The following is a 22,186-nucleotide window of genomic DNA, read 5'->3' as shown; positions in this document are numbered from 1 at the left end:
GACGACCGAGTGAATCCCTTCCCACACACGGAGCAGGTAAACGGTCTGTCCCCACTGTGAGTGCGTCGATGAGTTACCAGCTGGGAGGGGAAAGTGAATACCTCCCCACATTTCCACAGTTTCTCCATGGTGCCAGTGTCCTTGTGTCTCTCCACACAGAACAAGTGTACAGTTTCTTCCCAGAGCAATTAAGTTATATTTTTTCAAGCTGTGTAAGTGCTACAGTCAGTTTTCAGGGACACACATTCGGGTGTTAGTGTTTCTTGGTGTTCTTCCAGTCACACTGATATTTTAAATCTTTTTCCAAATGAGAACCTTCTTCTTTCCACATTCAGAAGCTGATGATATTCAGGTCCTGAAGAATAGAGTTATTCTGTTGAATGTTGATCTGATGTTTTGTTTGAGATTTCCGATGGCAAATTCTCCTCACCTTCTAATATCCTGTAAAAGGTGTTACAAAAGTCATCACTGTCAGTCCAGGATAAAAATTCTAAACAGACAATTTAAATTTCTCAGGCATATTTTTTCCTCTCTTGTTCCACCAAAGCAGTAAATCCCCATCGCACACACTCTCCCTCCTCCTTGGGCTGAAATCCAAACCCATCTCACTATCTTCTCCATTTCTTTCCTCAACTCCAAGTTTTCTCCCTCTCTCTCCTCTGCCTGAGTTCAGTTCTCCAAAACACCCTGAAAAAGGAATTTCAGTCAGTCCCATATAGACATTCAGAAGAGACCAAAATTCTTCTTGGTTTCAGTTTGCTGCGTGCACATCTTTTCCCCTTCTCACCCTGTATAGGAGTTTCCAGAATCCATGTTAGTCAATGGCAGTGGTGGCGTTGTCACTGGACTAATTAACCAGAGACCCAGTCCCACAACAATGCTCTGTGGGGGTCCCAGGTTCAAATCCTGCCACTGCAGATGGTGAAATTTGAATTTAATAAAAATCTGGAATTAAAAGACTCAGTGGTGACCATGAAACCACTGATAATTGTTCTTAAAAAAAACTGGTACACGAATGCCATTTAAGGAAGGAAATCTGCCATCTTTGTCTGGCCTACATGTGGCTCCAGACCCACAGCAATATGGTTGACCTTTAAATGCCCCCCCCAAAGGCAATTAGGGACGGGCAATAAATGCTGGCACAGACTGCGACTTCCACATGCCATCAACAAATTTAAAATATGTCCAGGAATCAATTCACAAATTTCTCTCTTTCTGATTTCTGAGCCTTAATGGTGGCGCATGCGCCCTCATGTACATTGTTCAATAGGAAGATGGCGAATGCGCATGCGCCTTTCTGATGGCCCCCAGACAATGGCAGCTGTTGCCTGGGATAATCAGCAGGAAAGGTCGCTCAGCCGCAAGCACGGGTCTACTAACTGTTTATTCTGGTTTTGAATCTTCCACGGAGTGGTTATGAATTCTCTCAGGTTATTCTGCAGACTTCATTCCTCCCACTTACTCAGCGGCGGCATTATCCAAAGCGCTGACGATCATCTCCCATCCACTCTGTCCAGTTCCAGCATCAGCACTGCGCATGCTCGTCACAGCTGCGCCCTGCGCATGGAAGTCCCCGCGAAGAGGTGCAGGGGGCGGGGCAACTATGGGGCGGCCCCCGCTGTCTGCGGGGGGGGCGGGGCTGCTGTCTGCGGGGGACGGGGCTCCTGGCTCCGAGGGGCGAGGCCACTGTCTCAGAGGGGCGGGGCTCCTATCTCCGAGTACCGGGCCTGCGCTCTGCAAGCCGCAGACGTCACCGCGGAACAGGGTGTTTCCTATTGGCTGATTCAGGAAGGTTACATTATGACGCCACAATATGGAAATCCATTCTTGCCCTTTTTCCAAGTCACAACAGCAGCTTAAAGTACCACAGGTTTATTTCAAATCAGAAGCTTTTGAGGGAGCAGCGCTCCGAAAGCTTGTGAGTTAAAATAAACCTGTTGGACTGTTGTGAGACTTTTGACTTTGCCCACCCCAGTCCAGCGGAGGGATCTCCATATCATTTCTTTTCTCGTTCTGGGATAAATTTGTGACTTGCAGGAACAGAAGGGAAAGGAAGTGAATCCAGTGAGGGTGCAGACTCTGGAAAGGTTGGACAAGGGCTCTCCCTCTCTCTTAAAGACAATGCGATTCAAGATTCTCTTCAGGTTAACGTGCAGGTTCAACGGGCAGTTAGGAAGGCAAATGCAATGTTAGCATTCATGTCGAGAGGGCCAGAATACAAGAGCAAGGATGTACTTCTGAGGCTGTACAAGGCTCTGGTCAGACAACATTTGGAATTTTGGACCCCGTATCGAAGGAACGATGTGCTGGCCTTGGGAAAGGGTCCATAGGAGGTTCACAAGAATGATCCCTGGAATGAAGAACTTGATGACACTGGGTCTGTACTGGTTGGGAGTTCAGAAGGATCAGGGGGGATCTTATTGAAACTTACAGGATATTGTGAGGCCTGGATAGTGTGGATGTGGAGAGGATGTTTCCACTTGTTGGAAAACTGGAACCAGAGGACACAATCTCAGACTAAAGGGACAATTCTTTAAAACAGAGATGAGGTTGAATTTCTTTAGCCAGAGGGTGGTGAATCTGTGGCACTCTTTGCCGCAGAAGGCTGTGGAGGCCAAATCACTGAGTGTCTTTAAGACAGAGATAGATAGGATTCTTGATTAATAAGGGGATCAGTAGTTACGGGCAGAAGGGAGAAGAATGGGGATGAGAAAATATCATGATTGAATGGCAGAGCAGACTCGATGGGGCAAGTGGCCTAATTCTGCTCCTATATCTTATGGTGTTGGATCCTGAGTTTTTATTTTCTACAATAGGAGCTGAGTCCACAAAAGATCAGCCATGATCTCATTGAATGGCGGAGCAGGCTCGAGGGGCCAGATGGCCTACTCCTGCTCCTATTTCCTATTTCTTATGTTTAGCACAGGGCTAAATCACTGGCATTGAAAGCAGACCAAGCAGGTTCAATTTGCGTAACAGCCTCCCTGAACAGGTGCCGGAATATGGCGACTAGGGGCTTTTCACAGTAACTTCATTTGAAGCCTATTTGTGAAAATAAGTGATTTTCATTTCATTTCATTTTGTCAAATGCCTTCTGGAAATCTAAGGACAGTGCATTCACCTGTTCCCTTTTAGCCACAGTACATGTGACTCCATCAAATAACTGATAAATTGGTTAAACATGATTTGCCTTTCACAAAACCATGTAGACTCTGCCTGATTACCGTCAATTTTTCTAACATGTTCCCTATGACAGATGTTTAGTTAACTGGCCTGTCGTTTCCAGCTATCTGCCCCCCCCCCCTTTTACTTTTGTTATTTTCCAATTTAATGGATTCATCTCTATATCGAGCAAATTTTGAAAAATGAAACGGGTGCATCAACTCTCTCATTAGCTGCTTCTTTCAAGATCTTATGGTGAAGTCGACCCGAATCCGGGGTTTTGTCGGCCTGCAGACTCAAACATTGCTCATTAACACTTCCCTGGTGATTGTAATTTTTCTGAGTTCCTCTGTCCCTTGCATTTGCTGATTTACAGATATTTCTGAAATGTTACTTGATTCCTCTACAGTGAAGGCTGATGCAAATACCTGTTCAATTCAGCCCCACCTCAACCCATTTGTTTTCATTTCATTTTAACTGTCTTTTACCATTTCTTTCTTTCCTGCACCTTTCTCCTCTTTGCTTCCCCCTTCCCCTCCCCCCACACCTACAGTTCATCCTCTGATGGTAGTTTCCCTGCTGTTTGACCTTTCACATCTTTTGTCCTCTCTGGGGACTGCCATTAGCACTCTTTCTCATTGGTATCTGTGGCCATTAGCACCCGGTTTCCCTGGGTTTCTGTGGCTATGACTTCAATTCTCACCCCACAGTCTAAATATTTCTCACTCTGTCTGTTAGCTTTGACAAAGAGTCATCGGACTCCCTACAGATGCTGCCAGACTTGCTGCGATTTTCCAGCATTTTCCCTTTTGTTTCAGATTCCAGCATCCACAGTAATTTGCTTTTACCTGTTCAATTCATTTGCCATAACTTTACTTTCCATTGTTAATTTCCCAGATTGCTTGCGAGAGCATCAACACTCACTTGAAGAAAGAAGGAAGAAAGAAGAATTTAATTATTTACTATCACAAATATCTATTGAAACTCTATCTGTCTTTATATTTCTAGCCAGCTTTCTCTGGTTCTCTAATTATTTCCTCATTATTAATATTTTTGTGTTTATATTTGATGCTTTATATTCTGCCCAATGTTCTGACCTGCTATCTGCCTTTGCGCTGTTGCATGCTTTGTAAAAAAACATTGATATGTCTTTAACTTTTTTAGTTAAAGACAGATGCTGTGTCCTCCCCTTGGAATTTTCCATTCTCATGAGAATGTATCTATTCTGTTTATACTGAAATATCTCTTTCAATGTCTGCTACTGAATCTCTATTGACCTGACACACAAGCTCATTTTAAAGTTCATTGTAGCTAGCTCTGCTTTGATGCCCTCATAATTGCTCTTATTATAACATAGAACATAGAACACTACAGCGCAGTAGGGGCCCTTCGGCCCTCGATGTTGCGCCGACCTGTGAAACCATCTGAAGCCAATCTGTCCTACACTATTCCATTTTCATCCATATGTCTATCCAGTGACCACTTAAATGCCCTTAAAGTTGGCGAGTCTACTACTGTTGCAGGCAGGGCGTTCCACACCCCTACTACTCTCTGAGTAAAGAAACTGCCTCTGACATCTGTCCTATATCTACCACCCCCTCAATTCAAAGCTATGTCCCCTCGTGTTGGTCATCACCATCCGAGGAAAAAGACTCTCACTGTCCACCCTATCTAACCCTCTGACTATCTTATATGTCTCTATTAAGTCACCTCTCAGCCTTCTCCTCTCTAACGAAAACAACCTCAATTCCCTGAGCCTTTCCTCATAAGACCTTCCCTCCATACCAGGCAACATCCTAGTAAATCTCCTCTGAACCCTTTCCAAAGCTTCCACATCCTTCCTATAATGTGGTGACCAGAACTGCACGCAGTACTCCAGGTGCGGCCGCACCAGAGTTATGTACAGCTGCAGCATGACCTTGTGGTTCCGAAACTCAATCCCCCTGCTTATAAAGGCTAGCACACCATATGCCTTCTTAACAGCCCTATTAACCTGGGTGGCAACTTTCAGGGATTTATGTACCTGGATGCCGAGATCTCTCTGTTCATCTACACTACCAAGAATCTTGCCATTAGCCCAGTACTCTGCATTTCTGTTACTCCTTCCAAAGTGAACCACCTCACACTTTTCCGCATTAAACTCCATCTGCCACCTCTCAGCCCAGCTCTGCAGCTTATCTATGTCCCTCTGTATCCTATAACATCCTTCAGCACTATCCACAACTCCACCGAACTTCGTGTCATCTGCAAATTTACTAACCCATCCTTCTACACCCTCTTCCAGGTCATTTATAAAAATGACAAACAGCAGTGGCCCCAAAACAGATCCTTGCGGTACACCACTAGTAACTGAACTCCAGGATAAATATTTGCCATCAACCACCACCCTCTGTCTTCTTTCAGCTAGCCAATTACTGATCCAAACCGCTAAATCACCTTCAATTCCATACTTCCTTATTTTCTGCAATAGCCTACCGTGGGGAACCTTATCAAACGCCTTACTGAAATCCATATGCACCACATCAACAGCTTTACCCTGATCCACCTGTTTGGTCACCTTCTCAAAAAACTCAATAAGGTTTGTGAGGCATGACCTACCCTTCACAAAACCGTGTTGAGTATCGCTAATCAACTTGTTCTTTTCAAGATGATTATAAACCCTATCGCTTATAACCTTTTCCAACATTTTACCCACAACCGAATTATTGAAGCTAAACTTATTGTCTTGGACTCAATCTTCTTCCCCTCAAACTGCATGTCAAATTCAATCATATTATGATCACTGTTACCTGGGGATGCCTTCACCATGAGGTTATCAATTAATCTTTGTTGCACAATACCCAGCCTGGTGTTACCTGACCTCTGGTTGGCTCCAAAATGTGCTGATTGTAGAAACTATCGCAAAAAACATTCTGTGAACTCACCTATGCTACCTTCAACAAACTTATGTTTCCAGTCTATAAGTCGAGTAAAATCCCCTTTGATTATCGCTGTACCTTTTCTGACAGACTCCCATTATCTCTTCCTTAACACTCTGTCCTACTGTGCCGTTACAATTAGGAGGTCTGCACACCACTCCCAGAAGTAAATTCTTGCCTTAACCATTTTTCATCTCAAACCAAACCACTCCTATATCCTGGTTTCCTGAGCTTAGATCATCCCTGTCTAATGTGCGGACACCATCAATAATTAACAGAGCTGCTCTTCCACCTTTTCCGAGATTTCTGTCCTTCCTAAAGTTCACATACACTACAATATTCAGCTCACCACCACCTTTTGAAGGGAAATGGATGATGTGCAATAAATGTTGGACTGACCAGCGACACCCACATACCACGAATGAATATAAAACAATTCAGGTCCCAATCTATTTCTCTGAATGGCCATCAGATCGTACTTACTTATTTCTATAGGTGCTGCCAATTCATCAGTTTTGTTTCAAATGCTACTTGTGTTTTGCTGCAGAGCCTTTGGTTTTGTTCTTTTATTATTTTTGTAGCGTTTATCTGATGTAATTTTAAATGTGTTCTCTCCGTCTCTTCCTGCCACAGTCTGTTTATCATTTCCCATATTCTTACCTTTCTCTCTGGTCTTACTCTTTACTTTACCACATCATACAGAACAAATCAGAAAAGACACAACAATGGAACAATCGGTAACAGTTCATCAATCAGTCTCCTCCTATCTGAAAATGAAAATGAAAATTGCTTATTGTCACAAATAGGCTTCAAATTAAGTTACTGTGAAAAGCCCCTAGTCACCACATTCTGGCGCCTGTTCGGGGAGGCTGGTACAGGAATTGAACCGTGCTGCTGGCCTGCCTTGGTCTGCTTTCAAAGCCAGCAATGTGCTAAACCAGCCCCGATCTTAGAGAAATCAAGGACTCGAACATTGTCGTTTACACAAGGCTAATTTTATTAATCTATATCCAGAATATTAAACTTCGGCTGAGTCACAGGAATGATTAACATCAACTGAAACAAACTCCAACTGTCCGAGTGAACACGGCTCAGTCCTGGATGTGATTAACAGCAGCAATAACAGAATCCAACCTCTTGTGAACTCGCTGGTGTTTCTGCAGGGTGAATGAATGAGTGAATCCTTTCCCACACACAGAGCAGATGAATAATGTCTCCCTGGTGTGAATGCGCTGGTGTTTCTGCCGGAGGGACTGCTGAGTGAATCCCTTCCCACACACGGAGCAGGTGAACGGCCTCTCTCCAGTGTGACTGCGCTGGTGAATCAGCAGATCCATTTTGCCTTTAAAGCTCTTCTCACAGGTGGAACATTTAAAAGGTCTCATGTCAGAGTGAACACGTTGGTGTGAGGCGAGTTGGGCAGACTGAGTGAATCCCTTCCCACATTCAGAGCAGATGAACTGTCTCACCCCAGCGTGAATGCGCTGGTGTCTCAGCAGGGTGGATGACTGAGCGAATCCCTTCCCACACACACAGCAGGGGAATGGTCTCTCCCCAGTGTGAACCCGCTGATGATCCAAAAGTTTGCATAACTGAGCGAATGTCACCCCACACTCAGGACAGGTGAATGGTTTCTCTCCAGTGTGAATTCTCTGGTGTGTCAGAAGGTTGGATAACTGAGCGAATCCCTTCCCACATTCAGTGCACGTGAATGGTTTCTCCCCGCTGTGCATTCGCTGGTGTGTCAAAAGGCTGGATAACTGAGCGAATCTCTTCCCACATTCAGAACAAGTGAACGGCCTCTCCCCAGTGTGAACACGCTGGTGTGTCAGAAGATTAAATTTGTTTTTAAAGCTCTTCTCACAATCGGAACATTTAAAAGGTCTCATGTCAGAGTGAACAAGTTGGTGTGCAGTCAGATGTGTTAGTCGAGTGAATCCCTTTCCACACTCGGAACAGGTGAATGGTCTCTCCCCGGTGTGACTGCGGTGATGAGTTTCCAGCTCAGATGGGTAACTGAATCCTTTCCCACAATCCCCACATTTCCACGGTTTCTCAATGGTGCCGGCATCCTTGTGTCTCTCCATTTTGGACGATCAGTTGAAGCTTCTTCCACACACAGAACATGTGTGCAGTTTCTCCGAGCTGTGAATGGTGTGGTGTTTTCAAGGCTGTGTAACTGGTTGAAGCTCTTTCCACAGTCAGTTCACTGGAACACTCTGACTCGGGTGTGTGTGTGTCTTTGTGCTTTTCCAGTCACACTTATGTTTGAAATCTTTTCCCACAGACAGAACAAACATTTCTCCTTCCACATTCAAAAGTTGATGACATTCAGACCCTGATCAGAGTGAGTGTCAGATCTTGATTTGATGATTGATTTGAGTTTCCACTCTGTCAATCCATTCCTTGTAACCCTGTAAAATCAGTTTACACAGGTCAGAAATTCAGAACAGATAATTCTACTTTCTGGGGAATAATTGTTTCTCTCGTTTCCCAAAGCTGCAAATCCCAGCCCCACACTTTCCCCTTCCCACACACTCACCACAATGGTTTCAAGGTCATTAATACTGAGTGCAGCTTTGAATTCCAGATTATCTCTTGAATTTAAATTCTAACACCTGCATTAACAAATCCATCTGTGTGAGAGCAGGATAGAAATTGTCCCCATTCACTCCTCCTGCTCCAGGATCAGTAAAGTGAGTGAAAGATAATTTCTCCTGAACAAATCCATTGCTGCATTTCCTTCCTGAAGCCACATTTGTCCACTGGGGCCTGGCACCGGGAGAAAGCGGCAGCTGCCGTTGTGTTGGGTGTTGAGGCGGTGCGGCTAGTTTGTTATTGGGGGTGTTGAGGCCCCCACTGGGTGTGTATGAAGCCTCCCCTCCCACCCACTGCCCCTAACGCTGCCTCCACTTATCCGCCTCCTTCCCGCCTGAAGATGAGACAAACAAGCGTCTGTCCCTGGACCTAAGCCGCAATGCGCATGCCCCACATCACAATGCCTGGGGAGTGATTGACAGCAGCTCCAGATCAATAGTAGGAGGGAGTGGGGCTGGAGGACATGGAGGGGAGGTTGGTCCTCCAACCAATCGGAGTGAGTGAGGGTGGGACTTCGACTGAAGCATGCGCAGTGCGGGTAATGGCGACGGAGAGAAGCTGTTCTTTCGGATTCACAAAGGGTAAGAGGAATATTGTGGAACGCGGGAGCGGTGGACCTGGCTGGAGGGTGGAGACGTTTTCCAAACATGTTGTGCAAGCCCATACCCGGAAAAATCACTTCCTAGTTCCCCCATTTCACGGAGCGGGGCCGCGAGGGTCCAGTGAACGGTTCGGGGTAACGACCGCCATCTTTACTCGGGACAATGAGCAACAGAGCGCATGTGCGGCCGCCATGTTTGTTGGGGGCAACATTTTCAATGACTGGGAGAAGCTTGTTCCACATTGTTCAGAATGGAGACAGACTGGCCAGCAAACTGCATTAACTTTTGTCCTGGGTACTTGACTTCCCATTACCCCGGTTTGCACAGACGCAGATATCTAATTGTTGATCAGAGTAGCAACAGAGAAGTAAAGAAACAAGCAAATTGTGCCCCATGGATCCCACTAACTCAATGGATATCTGACCCCATGTGCGGCTCTGTTCAGTCACGCAGAGACCCATGTCAGGAGAACTTTAGCAGTCTTACCTATGGCGCTGAGGAACTGGTATCGATGCCGGCCCCAGGTCACTGTGGAGTTGCACATTCTTACCGTGTCTGTGTGGGTCTCGCCTCCACAACCCAAAGATGTTCAGGGTAGGTGGATTAGAACATAGAACGATACAGCGCAGTACAGGCCCTTCGGCCCACGATGTTGCACCGACATGGGAAGTCAAAAACTAAAGGCCATCTAACCTACACTATGCCATTATCATCCATGTGCTTATCCAATAAACTTTTATTGGATTGGTCACGCTAAATTTCCCAGGCTACATTGCCCCAGAATTGGAAAAAAAATTGGGCACTCTAAATTTATTTTTTTCAAAAGAAAATTTTTTCCTACAGACAGAACAGACAAACATTTCTTCTTCCACATTCACAGGTCAATGATATTCAGGTCCTGATGAATGGAGTGACTGTTAAATCTTGATGTGAAGTTTGATTTGAGTTTCCATCTGTAAATCCTCCCCTTGTAACATCCTGTAAAATAAATTTATAAAACTCATCACTAGGGGCAGGTACGGTGGCTCAGTCGTTAGCCGAGGGCCCGGGTTCGATCCCGGCCCCGGGTCACTCTGTATGGAGTTTGCACATAATCCCCGTGTCTGTGTGGGACTCAGCCCCAGAATCCAAAAAGATGCGCAGGGTCGGTGAATTGGCCTCGCTAAAATTACGCTTCAATTGGGAGAAAGAGAATTGGGTAATCTAAAAAAAAAATTAAAAATTAAAAATAAGCAAAAGTCATAACTGCCAATCCAGGATAGAAATTCTGAACCGAGAATTCTAGTTTCTCCGGAACATTTTCCCCTGTCCCACACACTCCCTCCTCCCTGGGCTGAAATCCAAACCCATCTCACCATCTCTTTCCTCCACTCCCAGTTTTCTCTCTCCCTCTCCTCTGCCTGGGTTCAGTTCTCCAGCTCTGTCTGCAGACTGACAATAAAATCAATGGGTCTTATTGGGGGTTTGGGGCCTCCAGCGGGTGTTTGTGAATCCTCCCCGCCCACCTGCCAGGGTTTCCTTCTTTACCAGAGATCAGAGTCCTCATTGATGATTTTAGCCCAAACTAGAACCACATTAATTGGAAAACAAATATTTTCATGTAGGCTAGGAGCTCCACAAAGTGTTTCCAACCCCTCCGACCCATCTCCTGAACAGGTTGACACATTTATTTGTCTGACTAAAAGAATGATCTTTGATCGCACCGTGGTTAGCACTGCTGCCTCACGGCACCAAGGACCCGTGTTCGATCCCATTTCTGGGTCACTGTCTGTGTGGAGTTTGCACATTCTCCCCATGTCTGTGTGCGTCTCACATCCACAACCCAAAGATGTGCAGGGTAGGTGGTTTGGCCACGCTAAATTGACCTTAATGGAAAAAAATAATTGGTCACTCGAAATTTATTTAAAAAAAGGATTGTCTCTTTCCTAATGTTCACAATTAAAGGGATGGGTTCCCCAGCAGATGGCTGACATTTCAGGGGAAAGTAAATTGATAATGGACAGAGATATGTCTCGTGTTGTTATATGGTACAGATTAGATATATTATTTATCGTTCTGTAATAAAGTAAACATATTATTATTTCTCTTCTTGTAATATAAGAATATAGCTACGTTGTAGATTTCCAGTCATCTCTTCCCTCAGAGGGTTGTTAGTCTTTGGATTTCTCTTCCACAGGGACCAGTTGTATCTGGGGGCCATTGAATATATTGAAGCACAAGTTGGACAGATATTTTATTGACATTGGAGTTCAGGGTTATGGGGAACAGGTAGGAAAATAGTGAAAGCTGAGATTATGGATTTCTTCACTCGAGGATGTGGTGAAGCTTTTGAATTCTCTATCCCAGAAGAATGTGGAGCCTCAGTCATCAGGTATGTTCAAGACAAATATTGACAGGTTTCTAGATATTGAAGATATCGAGGGATATGGGGATCGTGTGGGAAAATGGTGCTGAGGTAGATCGGCCAAGGATCTCATTGAATGGTTGAACAGACTCGGTGGGCCGAATGGCCTACTCTTGCTCCTATTCTAATCTCTGTGTCCTGGTCAGGAAGCAGTGAGCTGAGCTTGGATCTGTCAATCAACATGAATCCGCACCTTCAGGAGAATTGGGAGGGTGAATATTAGATACAGCAGAGTGAGAATGGAGGGAGATTGTGGAGATTTACAGTTTTTAGAGAACGAGAGAAAATTATGTTCCATAAGAACTAGAATTGTCCTGAATTTTAATAACAATGATCTTGATTGGGTTAGGTGGATTGGCTATGCTAAATTGCCCGTAGTGTCCTAATAAAAAAAGTAAGGTTAAGGGGGGGGTTGTTGGGTTACGGGTATAGGGTGGATACGTGGGTTTGAGTAGGGTGATCATGGCTCGGCACAACATTGAGGGCCGAAGGGCCTGTTCTGTGCTGTACTGTTCTATGTTCTATGATTGTCACAGGTAGGCATACATTGCAATGACGTTCCTGTGAATTTCTATCCTGTACTAACTGATGACTTTTGTGAATTTAAATGAATCAGCACCTTCAGGAGAATTGGGAGAGTGAACAGTAGATACAGCAGAGTGAGAATGGAGGGAGATTGTGTGGGATGGAGATTTACAGACTTTGGAGAACAAGATGATAGGAATGGACTTTCCAATTAAACACTAATTTGATGTCAATTATCCAAATGAAGTCACTGAGACATAAAGGGGTTACAGGAGACACTATTTGTTCATGGAGATTTGTGTGTGAAGTTGGATCAAAGAAACAAAGGTGTTTGTGGAGAAACAGAGCTCTTGCCTCCTTTATTCTGCAGCAACGGGCAGCACGGTAATTCAAGTGGGTAGCACTGTGGCTTCACAGCGCTAGGGTCCCAGGTTCGATTCCCCGCTGGGTCACTGTCTGTTCGGAGTCTGCACATTCTCCCCGTGTCTGTGTGAGTTTCCTCCGGGTGCTCCGGTTTCCTCCCACAGTCCAAAGACGTGCAGGTGAAGTGGATTGGCCATGATAAATTGCCCTGAATGACCAAAAAGGTTAGGAGGGGTTCTTCAGATGTGGGGATAAGATGGAAGTGAGGGCTTAAATGGGTTGGTGCAGACTCGATGGGCCGAATGGCCTCCTTCTTCACTGTATGTTCTATGTTCTAACTCAGAAGCTCGAACACAAGAGAGGAAATAATGTTCCATAGAAACTAGAATTGTCTTCTCCGAATTTCTATCCTGTGCCAACAATGATAACTTTTATAAATTGTTTTTAAAGGATATTGGAAGAGGAGGAATCGCAGACAGACGTCTCAAACATCACGTCAAACTCAAACGATTCCTTTTGATCTGAATATCATCGGCGAGTAGGAGAAATGTTTGTCCGATCTGTCGGCTTCAAAAGGTTTTAAACGTGAGTGTGACGGGAAAAGCACCGAGACCCACACAACGCACACCCGAGTGAGAGTGTTCCAGCGAACTGACTGTGGAAAGAGCTTCAACTATGACACAGTCTGAGAAAACGTCACACCATTCACAGTGAGGAGCGACAGTGCACATGTTCTGTGTGTGGACAAGGCTTCCGCTGATTGTCCAATCTGGAGAGACACGGCGAGACCCAAAACATGGAGAAACCGTGGAAATGTGGGGACTGTGGGAAGGAATACAGATTCCCATCTGAGCTGGAGACTCATCGACGCAGTCACACTGGGGAGAGGCCATTCACCTGCTCTCAGTGTGGGCAGGGGTTCACTCGGTTATCGCACCTGCAGGCACACCAGCGAGTTCACACTGGGGAGAAACCATTCACCTGCTCTCAGTGTGGAAAAGGATTAATTGATTTATCCAGCCTGCAGTCACACCAGCGAGTTCACACTGGGGAGAAGCCGTTCACCTGCTCTCAGTGTGGGCAGAGATTCCGTGCTTTATCCAACCTGCGGAGACATCAGCGACTTCACACTGGGGAGAGGCCATTCACCTGCTCTCAGTGTGGGAAGGGATTCCATACTTTATCCAACCTGCAGTCACACCAGCGAGTTCACACTAGGGAGAGACCATTCACCTGTTCTCAGTGTGGGAAGGGATTTATTGATTCATCCACCCTGCGGAAACACCGGCGAGTTCACACTGGGGAGAGGCCATTCACCTGCTCTCAGTGTGGGAAGGGATTCATTGATTCATCTACCCTGAGGAGACATCAGCGAGTTCACACTACGGAGAGGCCGTTCACCTGCTCTCAGTGTGGGAAGGGATTCATTGATTCATTCACCCTGCAGAGACATCAGCAAATTCACACTGGGGAGAGGCCATTCACCTGCTCTCAGTGTGGGAAGGGATTCAGTGATTTATCCACCATGCAGACACATCAGCGAATTCACACTGGGGAGAGGCCGTTCACCTGCTCTCAGTGTGGGAAAGGTTTTACTCAGTTATCCATCCTGCAGACACACCAGCGAGTTCACACTGGGGAGAGGCCATTCAGCTGCTCTCAGTGTGGGAAGGGATTCCGGGATTTACCCAACCTGCGGATCCATCAGCGAGTTCACACTGGTGAGCGCCCGTTCATCTGCTCTAACTGTGGGAAGGGATTCACTCAGTCATCCAGTCTGCAGACACACCAGAGAGTTCACACTGGGGAGAAGCCATTCACCTGCTCTCACTGTGGGCAGAGATTCCGAGCTTCATCCAACCTAAGGAACCATCTGCGAGTTCACACTGGAGAGAAGCTGTTCACCTGCTGTCAGTGTGGGAACGCATTCAGTGATTTATCCAGTCTGCAGACACACCAACGAATTCACACTGGGGAGAAGCCATTCACCTGCTCTCAGTGTGGGAAGGGATTTATTGATTCATCCATCCTGCAGAGACATCAGCGAGTTCACACTGGGGAGAAGCCATTCACCTGCTCCCTCTGTGGGAATGGATTCACACAATTATCCAGTCTGCAGACACACCAGCAAGTTCACACTGGGGAGAGGCCATTCACCTGCTCTTAGTGTGGGAAGGGATTACATAGAAACATAGAAATATAGGAGCAGGAACAGATCATTTGGCTCTTTGCGCCTGCTCTGCCATTCATTATGATAATGGCTTATCATTCATAGCCTAATTCTGCTTTCCCTTCCATATCTTTAATTAATTAATAAACTTGTTTGTCACAAGTACACTTACATTGAAATGAAGTTACTGTGAAAAGCCCCCAGTCGCCACATTCCGGCGCCTGTTCAGGTACACAGAGGGAGAATCTCTGTCCTAAATGGTCTACCCCGTATCCTCAGACTGCGACCTCTGGTTCTGTACCCTCCCACCATCGGGAAAATCTTTCCTGCATCTACCCTGTTAAGTCCTGTTAGGATAATATAGGTTTCTATGAGATCCCCCATTCTTCTGAACTCCAGTGGATACAATCCTAACTGATTCAATCTCTCATACGTCAGTCCCACCATTCCAGGAATCAGTCTCGTAAACCTTCGCTGCACTTCCACCTGAGCAAGAACATCCTTCCTCAGATAAGGAGCCCAATACTGCTCACAATATTCCAGGTATGGCCTCACCAAGGCCCTGTGTAATAACAGCAAGATATTCCTGCTCCTGTACTTGAATCCGCTCGCAATGAAGGCTAGCACAGCATTTGCCTTATTTACCGCCTGCTGTAGCTGCATGCTTACCTTCAGTGACTGGTGTACAAGGATACCCAGGTCTCGTAGCACATTCCCCTCTCCTAATTTATGGCCGTTCAGATAATAGCCCGCCGTCTCGTTTTTGTTGTCAAAGTGGACAACCTCGCATTTCTACAAATTATACTGCATCTGCCATTCATTTGCCCACTCACTCAACTTGTCCAAATCACAATGAAGGATCTCTGCATCCTCCTCACAGACCCCCCCCCCCCCCCCCCCCCCACACACACGCAAAGTGGTGTCATCTGCAAATTTGGAGATATTGGATTTTCCTCCCTCACCAAATCATTAATATATAGGGTGTTGCAGTGGTTATCACTGTTGCCTCACTGTGCTGTGGACCAGTGTTTAATCCTGCCCCGGGTCACTGTCCGTGTGGATACAAGTGTCTCCGTGGTCTCATCCCCATAACCCAAAGAAGTGCAGGGTAGGTGAATTGGCCACGCTCAATTGCCCCTCAATTGGTAAAAAGGAATTGGGTACTTTAAATTTTTCTTAAAATCATAAATATATCTTGTGAATATCTCAGGTCCTAGCACCGATCCCTGTGGTATCCCACTAGTCACTGCCTTCCAGTTTGAAAAAGACCATTAATTCCTACTCTGTTTCCTGTCTGCCAACCAGTTTTCTATCCATATCAATTCACTACCCCTAATTCCAAGTGCTTTAATTTTACACATTAATCTCTTATGCGGGACTTTGGTCAAAAGCCATCTGAAAGTCCAAATATCACATCCACTGGCTGCCCCTCGTTAACTCTACCAGTTACACCCTTGAAGAATTCCAGTAGATTTGTCAAGCATGATTGTCCCTTCATAAATCCATGCTGACTGTCCGATCCTGCCACTCGTTTCTCAGTGCTTTGCTATAAAATCTATGAGAATGGAGTCTAGAATTTTCCCCACTGCCGATGTCTGATTTGCTGGTCTATAATTCCCTGTTTTCTCTCTCTATCTCTTTTTAAATGGTGGAATTACATAAGCCAATCTGCAGGAACTGTTCCAGAGTCTATAGAATCCTGGAAGATGACCACCGTTGCATCCACTATTTCTACACGACTTCCCTAAGTACTTCGGTTGCAGATTATCAGACCCTGGGGATTTACCACCCTTCAATCCCATCAATTTCACCAACACCATTTCTCTCCTAATATTGAGCTCCTTCAGTTCCTCCCTCTCACTAAATCCGGCGCTTCCCAACATTTCTGGTATCTGCTTTGTGAAGAAAGCAGCAAATTATGTATTTATTTTCTCACCCATTTCTTTGTCGCCTCTGATACAATCAGCCTGATTTCCTGTTTTATGCCATTCCCAACATCACCACTGCAGTTTGGGGGTCTATATACGATGCCCACTAAGTTTTTTGCCCCTTGGTGTTTCTCAGCTCCACCCATACAGATTCCACATTGTTGGAGCTAATATCCTTCCTATTACATTAATTTACTCTTTAACCAGCACTGCCACTCCACTGCCTTTTCCTTTTTGTCTGTCCTTCCTAAATACTGAATAGATTCAATTCCCATCCCTGGTCATCCTGCAGCCATGTCTCCATAATCCTGATGATCTCACTCCCGTTTACATCTATTTTCACAATTCACTCGGTATGCCATCTGCAGTCACACCAGGGAGTTCATACTGGGAAGAGGCCGTTCGCCTGCTCTCAATGTGCGATGGGATTTAGTAATTTATTGAACTTTCTGAGACAACAACATGTTCACAACAGATTACAGGGATTGGATTCTGCTGTTATTGTTTCTGTTCTCAATTACATCCAGGACTGCATTTTGTTCATTCTGTTGGTCAATGGGGATGGTCAGAGGGTTTCTTTCTGCTGGACTGGCTGGTCTCACGGCTTCGCCTCTAGTGGGCTGATTCTCTCTGAGCCTTCTTGCGAATATCTGGTTTCACATTTCACAAGGAGTGAAAGGGGTTTGGCGGTTAAAAGATGTTTCATTGCTATTTCTGTTTGGAAACCCCAAAAATCATGCTTCATTGCCATGAAGATGGGCTATGGTGGTTACATAATTCTTTTGTTTAATTTATCTTCATGCTTCTCACAGAAGAAAACAATCAGGGTATGAGGGGCAAGTTGTCTGAGGTGCACTGGGAAACTTCATTAAATAGTGTGGTGGGAGACAGGCAATCAGTAATATTGAAGGAATTATTACAGATTTACACTGGGATTGGTTAGCTCAGTTGGCTGGATGGCTGGTTTGTGCTGAGTGACACCAACAGCACAGGTTAAATTCCCATACCGGCTGAGGTTAGCCATGGACTTTGTCAATATTTACGCTCCACATGATTCTCCACCCACCCCTCTACATCTCCCCATCAGCATATCCTCTATTCCTTTCTCCCTCTGTGTATGTCTCTAGCTTTACGTTCAATGGATTCATGCTGTTCACCTCAACCACTCGCTGTGGTAACGGGTTCCACATTCTCACCACTCGCTGGGGAAAGAGGTTTCCACTGAAATTCCTATTGGATTATTGAATCCCTTCATAATCTCAAAGACTTCCACCAGATCACCCATCAGCCTTTGCTTTTCCAGAAAAAAGCAGCTCCAGCCTTTCCTGAGTGTTAAATGCTCTCAGTTCTGTATATTATGAATCTTTGTTGCACCTTATCCAGTGCCTCTATTTCCTTTATCGAAATGGAGATCACCAATGTTGACAGAGCTCCCAGTGTAGTCTAACCATCGTTCTAAACAAGCTGAACATTTCCTCTGTGCTTTTCAATTCTATCCCTCTGCAATGGAACCCTATGTATGGGCTCCCCACTTTCGGAAAGATGTGATGTTCTTGGGGTGTAGAGGACATTAATGAGAATGGCACCAGAGATGAGGGACTCCAGTTAGTTGGAGTGACTGGAGCTGCTGAATTTCTCCCGAGATCACAGCATCTGGAGGGTGGGGAATGAGGCCATTCAGCCCTTTGAGACCGTGTTGGCTCTCTGTGGAGGAAGCCAGTCTGCCCATTGCCCCGTTCTATCCCCAAATCCCTGTGGGTTTATTTCTCTGAGTGCCTGTCCAATTTCCTATTGAAATCCTTCTGTCATCTCTGCATCTCCTACCCTCATAGGCAGTAGGTTCCAGGTCGTTACCACTCGCTTTACATGTACACAAGGCTTCTCGAGCACTGAGAAGTCTATTTGGCCCATTTTTCCCATGCCAGCTCTTTGTACAGCAACCCATTTAATCCCAGAGTTGGACTATTTTGTTTTCTTTTTCAGAATGTACCAAATTCCCTTTTGGAAGTTACAGTCCAATGAGATTCCAGCACCTCATTGCAAATGGACAGTGCATTACAAATCACAACGATTCGCTGTGTTTTACAGCATATAATTGTGCGTATGGTGTGTCTGGAGTTTCACAGTATTCAAAATGGTGCCAATGCTGTGGTTATTACACTAAATAAGACCCAATCTTTATCAATGATTTTGGTGAGGACACCGAGTGTAATATATCCTTGTTTGTGGACAATTAGAACAAATGTACATTTTTATAAAACGTCTCACTACCACTGGACCACCTGAAGTGTTTTAAAGCCAATGGAGTACTTTTGAAATGTATTCACTGTTGTAATGTAGGAAGCTGTAAGTACGCATATATAATCACATTTAGGTTTTAAATTGTTATTTTCATAGTGCATTCACTGTCATTAGTAATAAGGTCAAGGAAGCCCTTTTATGTCTCTAATATGTGGCTTCCTGCAGCCATTTCACCTGTACCGTTTCTGTATGAACTACGTATTGATTTCATAGCAATAAACAAGAATTAAATTCATGATTATTCAGTAGTTAACATTGATTATCATTAGTGAATTGGTGTATTAGGTAATTATATTGCAAAGACTAGATCTTTAATTTTAAAAATAACACAATCAACCAAAATGTTTCCAGAAACTGCAGAGCTATCAGAATTTGTTTGAAAAATAAATTACTTTTATAATTTTGAGAAGTTACAAGACACCATATTCTGCCAAGAATATGTGGGCTGGGCAGTGGAGTAATGGTATTGTTACTGGGCGAGTAATCCAGAGACCCAGGTTAATGCTCTGGGGATCTGGGATTGAATCTGCCTATGACAGATATTGAATTTGAATAAAATCTCAAATTAAAAGTCGATTTATGACATTGATGATTGTTGTAAAAACCCATTTGGTTCATTAATGTCCTTTTGGAATCTGCTCTCCTTACGTGGCCTGGTCTACATGTGACTCCAGATCCACAGCAATGTTGTGGTTGGTTTGTAAGCCTCCTCTGAAATAGCCTCACAAGACACGCAGTTCAAGGGCAATTGGAATGTGCAGTAAATGCTGGTCCAGCCAGTGACACCCACCTCCCATTAATGAATAATTCTTAAGAAGGCTCATTGTTCAATCTGAAGATTAGTAAGAAACTGTCTCTTTGATTGGATTTGATTTATTGTCACGTTTCCCGAGGTACAGTGAAAAGTATTGTTCTGCCTACAGTCCAGACAGATCGTTCCATACATGAAACAATCTAGGACATCCGATAAATACACAATGTAAATACATAGACACAGACACCGTGTGAAGCGTAAGTGACCTAGTGTATCTTGTATCAAATGTATCAATTAAAAATTGTATTAATTAGCTACCAATCTGTAACGTGATTAAATAAGTAGTGATCCTTAATTGAGTTACAATTAATTAAACAATAATGAATCAGTAGTTATAGTAAAAGTCTGAGTTTTATTTGTTGTAAAAATATAAAAGCTTAATCGCTGTGTATATAAAGAATGCGATGAGGATAAATGTACCGGCAAGGGAGACCTTCCAACTCTGATTAGCCTCAACATTTGAAACTGTTTGAATAAGGGGTTGTACAGAATCAGATAAAGGGATAGTATGAAGCTGTTCAATTGTATTCCTGTCAAAGGTAATGAGAGAAGGTGGTGTCAGTAATTAAACATCCAATTAAATTAAACTGGTGCCCAATTAACCAATGGTCATGTTACCACAGCCCCAACTCTGACATGAGGTAATGGTCACTTTGGGGGTAAAAGTCGAGGTTCCGAAGGTCTTCCTTGCTGGCCAAGTACTGAAGACTCTCGAGGCCGAGTTCCAAGGAAATTAGTGTCAAAGAAGGAGCCAGGGAGGGTTACGCTTCCACAGACTGATCACCTGCATGAAGTTGTAAATGTAAATGTCTTCAAGTCAGTCAGTAAAGCTTTTCTTTAAAAAAACTCCTTTTTAAATTTACTGTCCAGAATTCTGCCTTTGATTTAATTGGTTAATAAAGTCTTGTCTGAACCAAAGCAAATTTATTAATTGGGGATGTCTGAAATCAATTAAGGATCAAAAAGCATCAATCTTCAATTTAAAACATGCACTTCTGTCGCGCCTTTCATAACCCCAGCATGTCCCAAAGTGTCGTCACTGTTCTAGGAAATGCAGCAGCCAATTTCCACAAAGCAACATGCCACAAACAGCAATGTGGCAATGTGCAGATGATCTGATTTTGGTGATGTTGATTTTTTTAAAAATACATTTTGTTAAGGTTTTGTAATTTTATAATAATAAGTGAGAACAGTAAACAATGCAAATCCACATAAAACATCGTGCATAAATTATCTCCATCCCTAACAAGTCCCTCCTACCCTCAGCAGAGAATAGCCTAACTATCCCCCTTTAAGTTTTGTGCCTCTGCTGACAGTTAATTTTCTCTAAAGAAGTCGACAAACGGCTGCCACCTCCTGATAAACCCGAGCGTTGACCCTCTGAGGGCAAACTTGATTTTTCAAGTCTGAGAAATCCAGCCATGCCGCTAACCCAGATCTCTGATTCCGGGGGCTTCAAGTCCCTCCACGCTAGCAATATCCGTCTCCGGGCTACCAGGGAGGCAAAGGCCAAGACATCAGCCTCTCTCGCCCCCTGGACTGCCGACACTCCAAAATCCTGCACCTCTGGGCTCAGCACCACCCGTGTTTTTAGGGCCGTGGACATGACATCTGCAAAACCCTGCCAGAATCCCCCAAGCTTCAGGCAGGCCCAGAACATATGGACATGACTAGCTGACCCCCCCCCCCCCCCCCCACCTCTACCCCAAAAAACCTGCTCATCCAGGCCACCGGCATGTGTGCCCGGTGAACGGGGCAGCACGGTGGCACAGTGGTTAGAATCGCTGCCTCACGGCGCCAAAGTCCCAGGTTCAATCCCGGCTCTGGGTCACTGTCTGTGTGGAGTTTGCACATTATGCCTGTGTTTGCGTGAGTTTCGCCCCCACAACCCCAAGATGTGTAGACTAGGTGGATTGGCCACGCTAACATGCCCTTTAATTGGAAAAAATAAATTGGGTACTCTACATTTTTTTTTAAATGTCTGCGCTGTGAACGACCATAAATTGTATCAGGCTGAGCCTGGCACATGATGAGGATGTATTGACTCTGCTCAAGGCATCCGCCCACAGACCTGCCTCTATCCTTCCCAGAGCTCCTCTTCCCATTTGCCCTTTAGCTCCTCTATCTGAGTTTCCCTCGACTCCATGAGTTCTTTGTAGATATCCTTTCCCTCTCCCACCTCTCATAACGTTTAAGAGCCTTCTGACATTGGCCGTAAGTTGACTGCCCTTCACAAACCCCGTCTGGTCTTCCCTTATCACCTCAGGGACACAGCCCTCTAGCCTTGAGGCCAATATTCTGGCCAACAGTTTGGCATCCACGTTCAATACGGAGATTGGCCTATATGACCCGCATAGCTCAGGGTCCATCACCCGCTTCAGGATCGAGGCCTGTGACATTG

At 44.9% G+C, this 22,186-nt stretch overlaps 1 protein-coding gene across 1 annotated transcript in view; it reads right to left on the bottom strand.

Moving 5' to 3' along the window:
* Positions 1 to 6,479: 6,479 nt before the first annotated feature.
* Positions 6,480 to 22,186, bottom strand: part of LOC119959319 (zinc finger protein 208-like) — a 203,269-nt gene continuing 187,562 nt past the window's right edge. The window contains exon 4 of the mRNA XM_038787633.1: positions 6,480 to 7,934. Within this exon, the coding sequence (XP_038643561.1) occupies positions 7,172 to 7,934 (763 nt within the window). The 3' untranslated portion in view covers positions 6,480 to 7,171. The remainder of the gene's footprint in view (positions 7,935 to 22,186) is intronic.

This window comes from Scyliorhinus canicula, unplaced genomic scaffold (genome assembly GCF_902713615.1).
Source record: "Scyliorhinus canicula unplaced genomic scaffold, sScyCan1.1, whole genome shotgun sequence".
Taxonomy (NCBI): domain Eukaryota; kingdom Metazoa; phylum Chordata; class Chondrichthyes; order Carcharhiniformes; family Scyliorhinidae; genus Scyliorhinus; species Scyliorhinus canicula.
The sequence above is the reverse complement of the archived record's forward strand: the minus strand, read 5'-3'. Positions and strand labels throughout refer to the sequence as shown.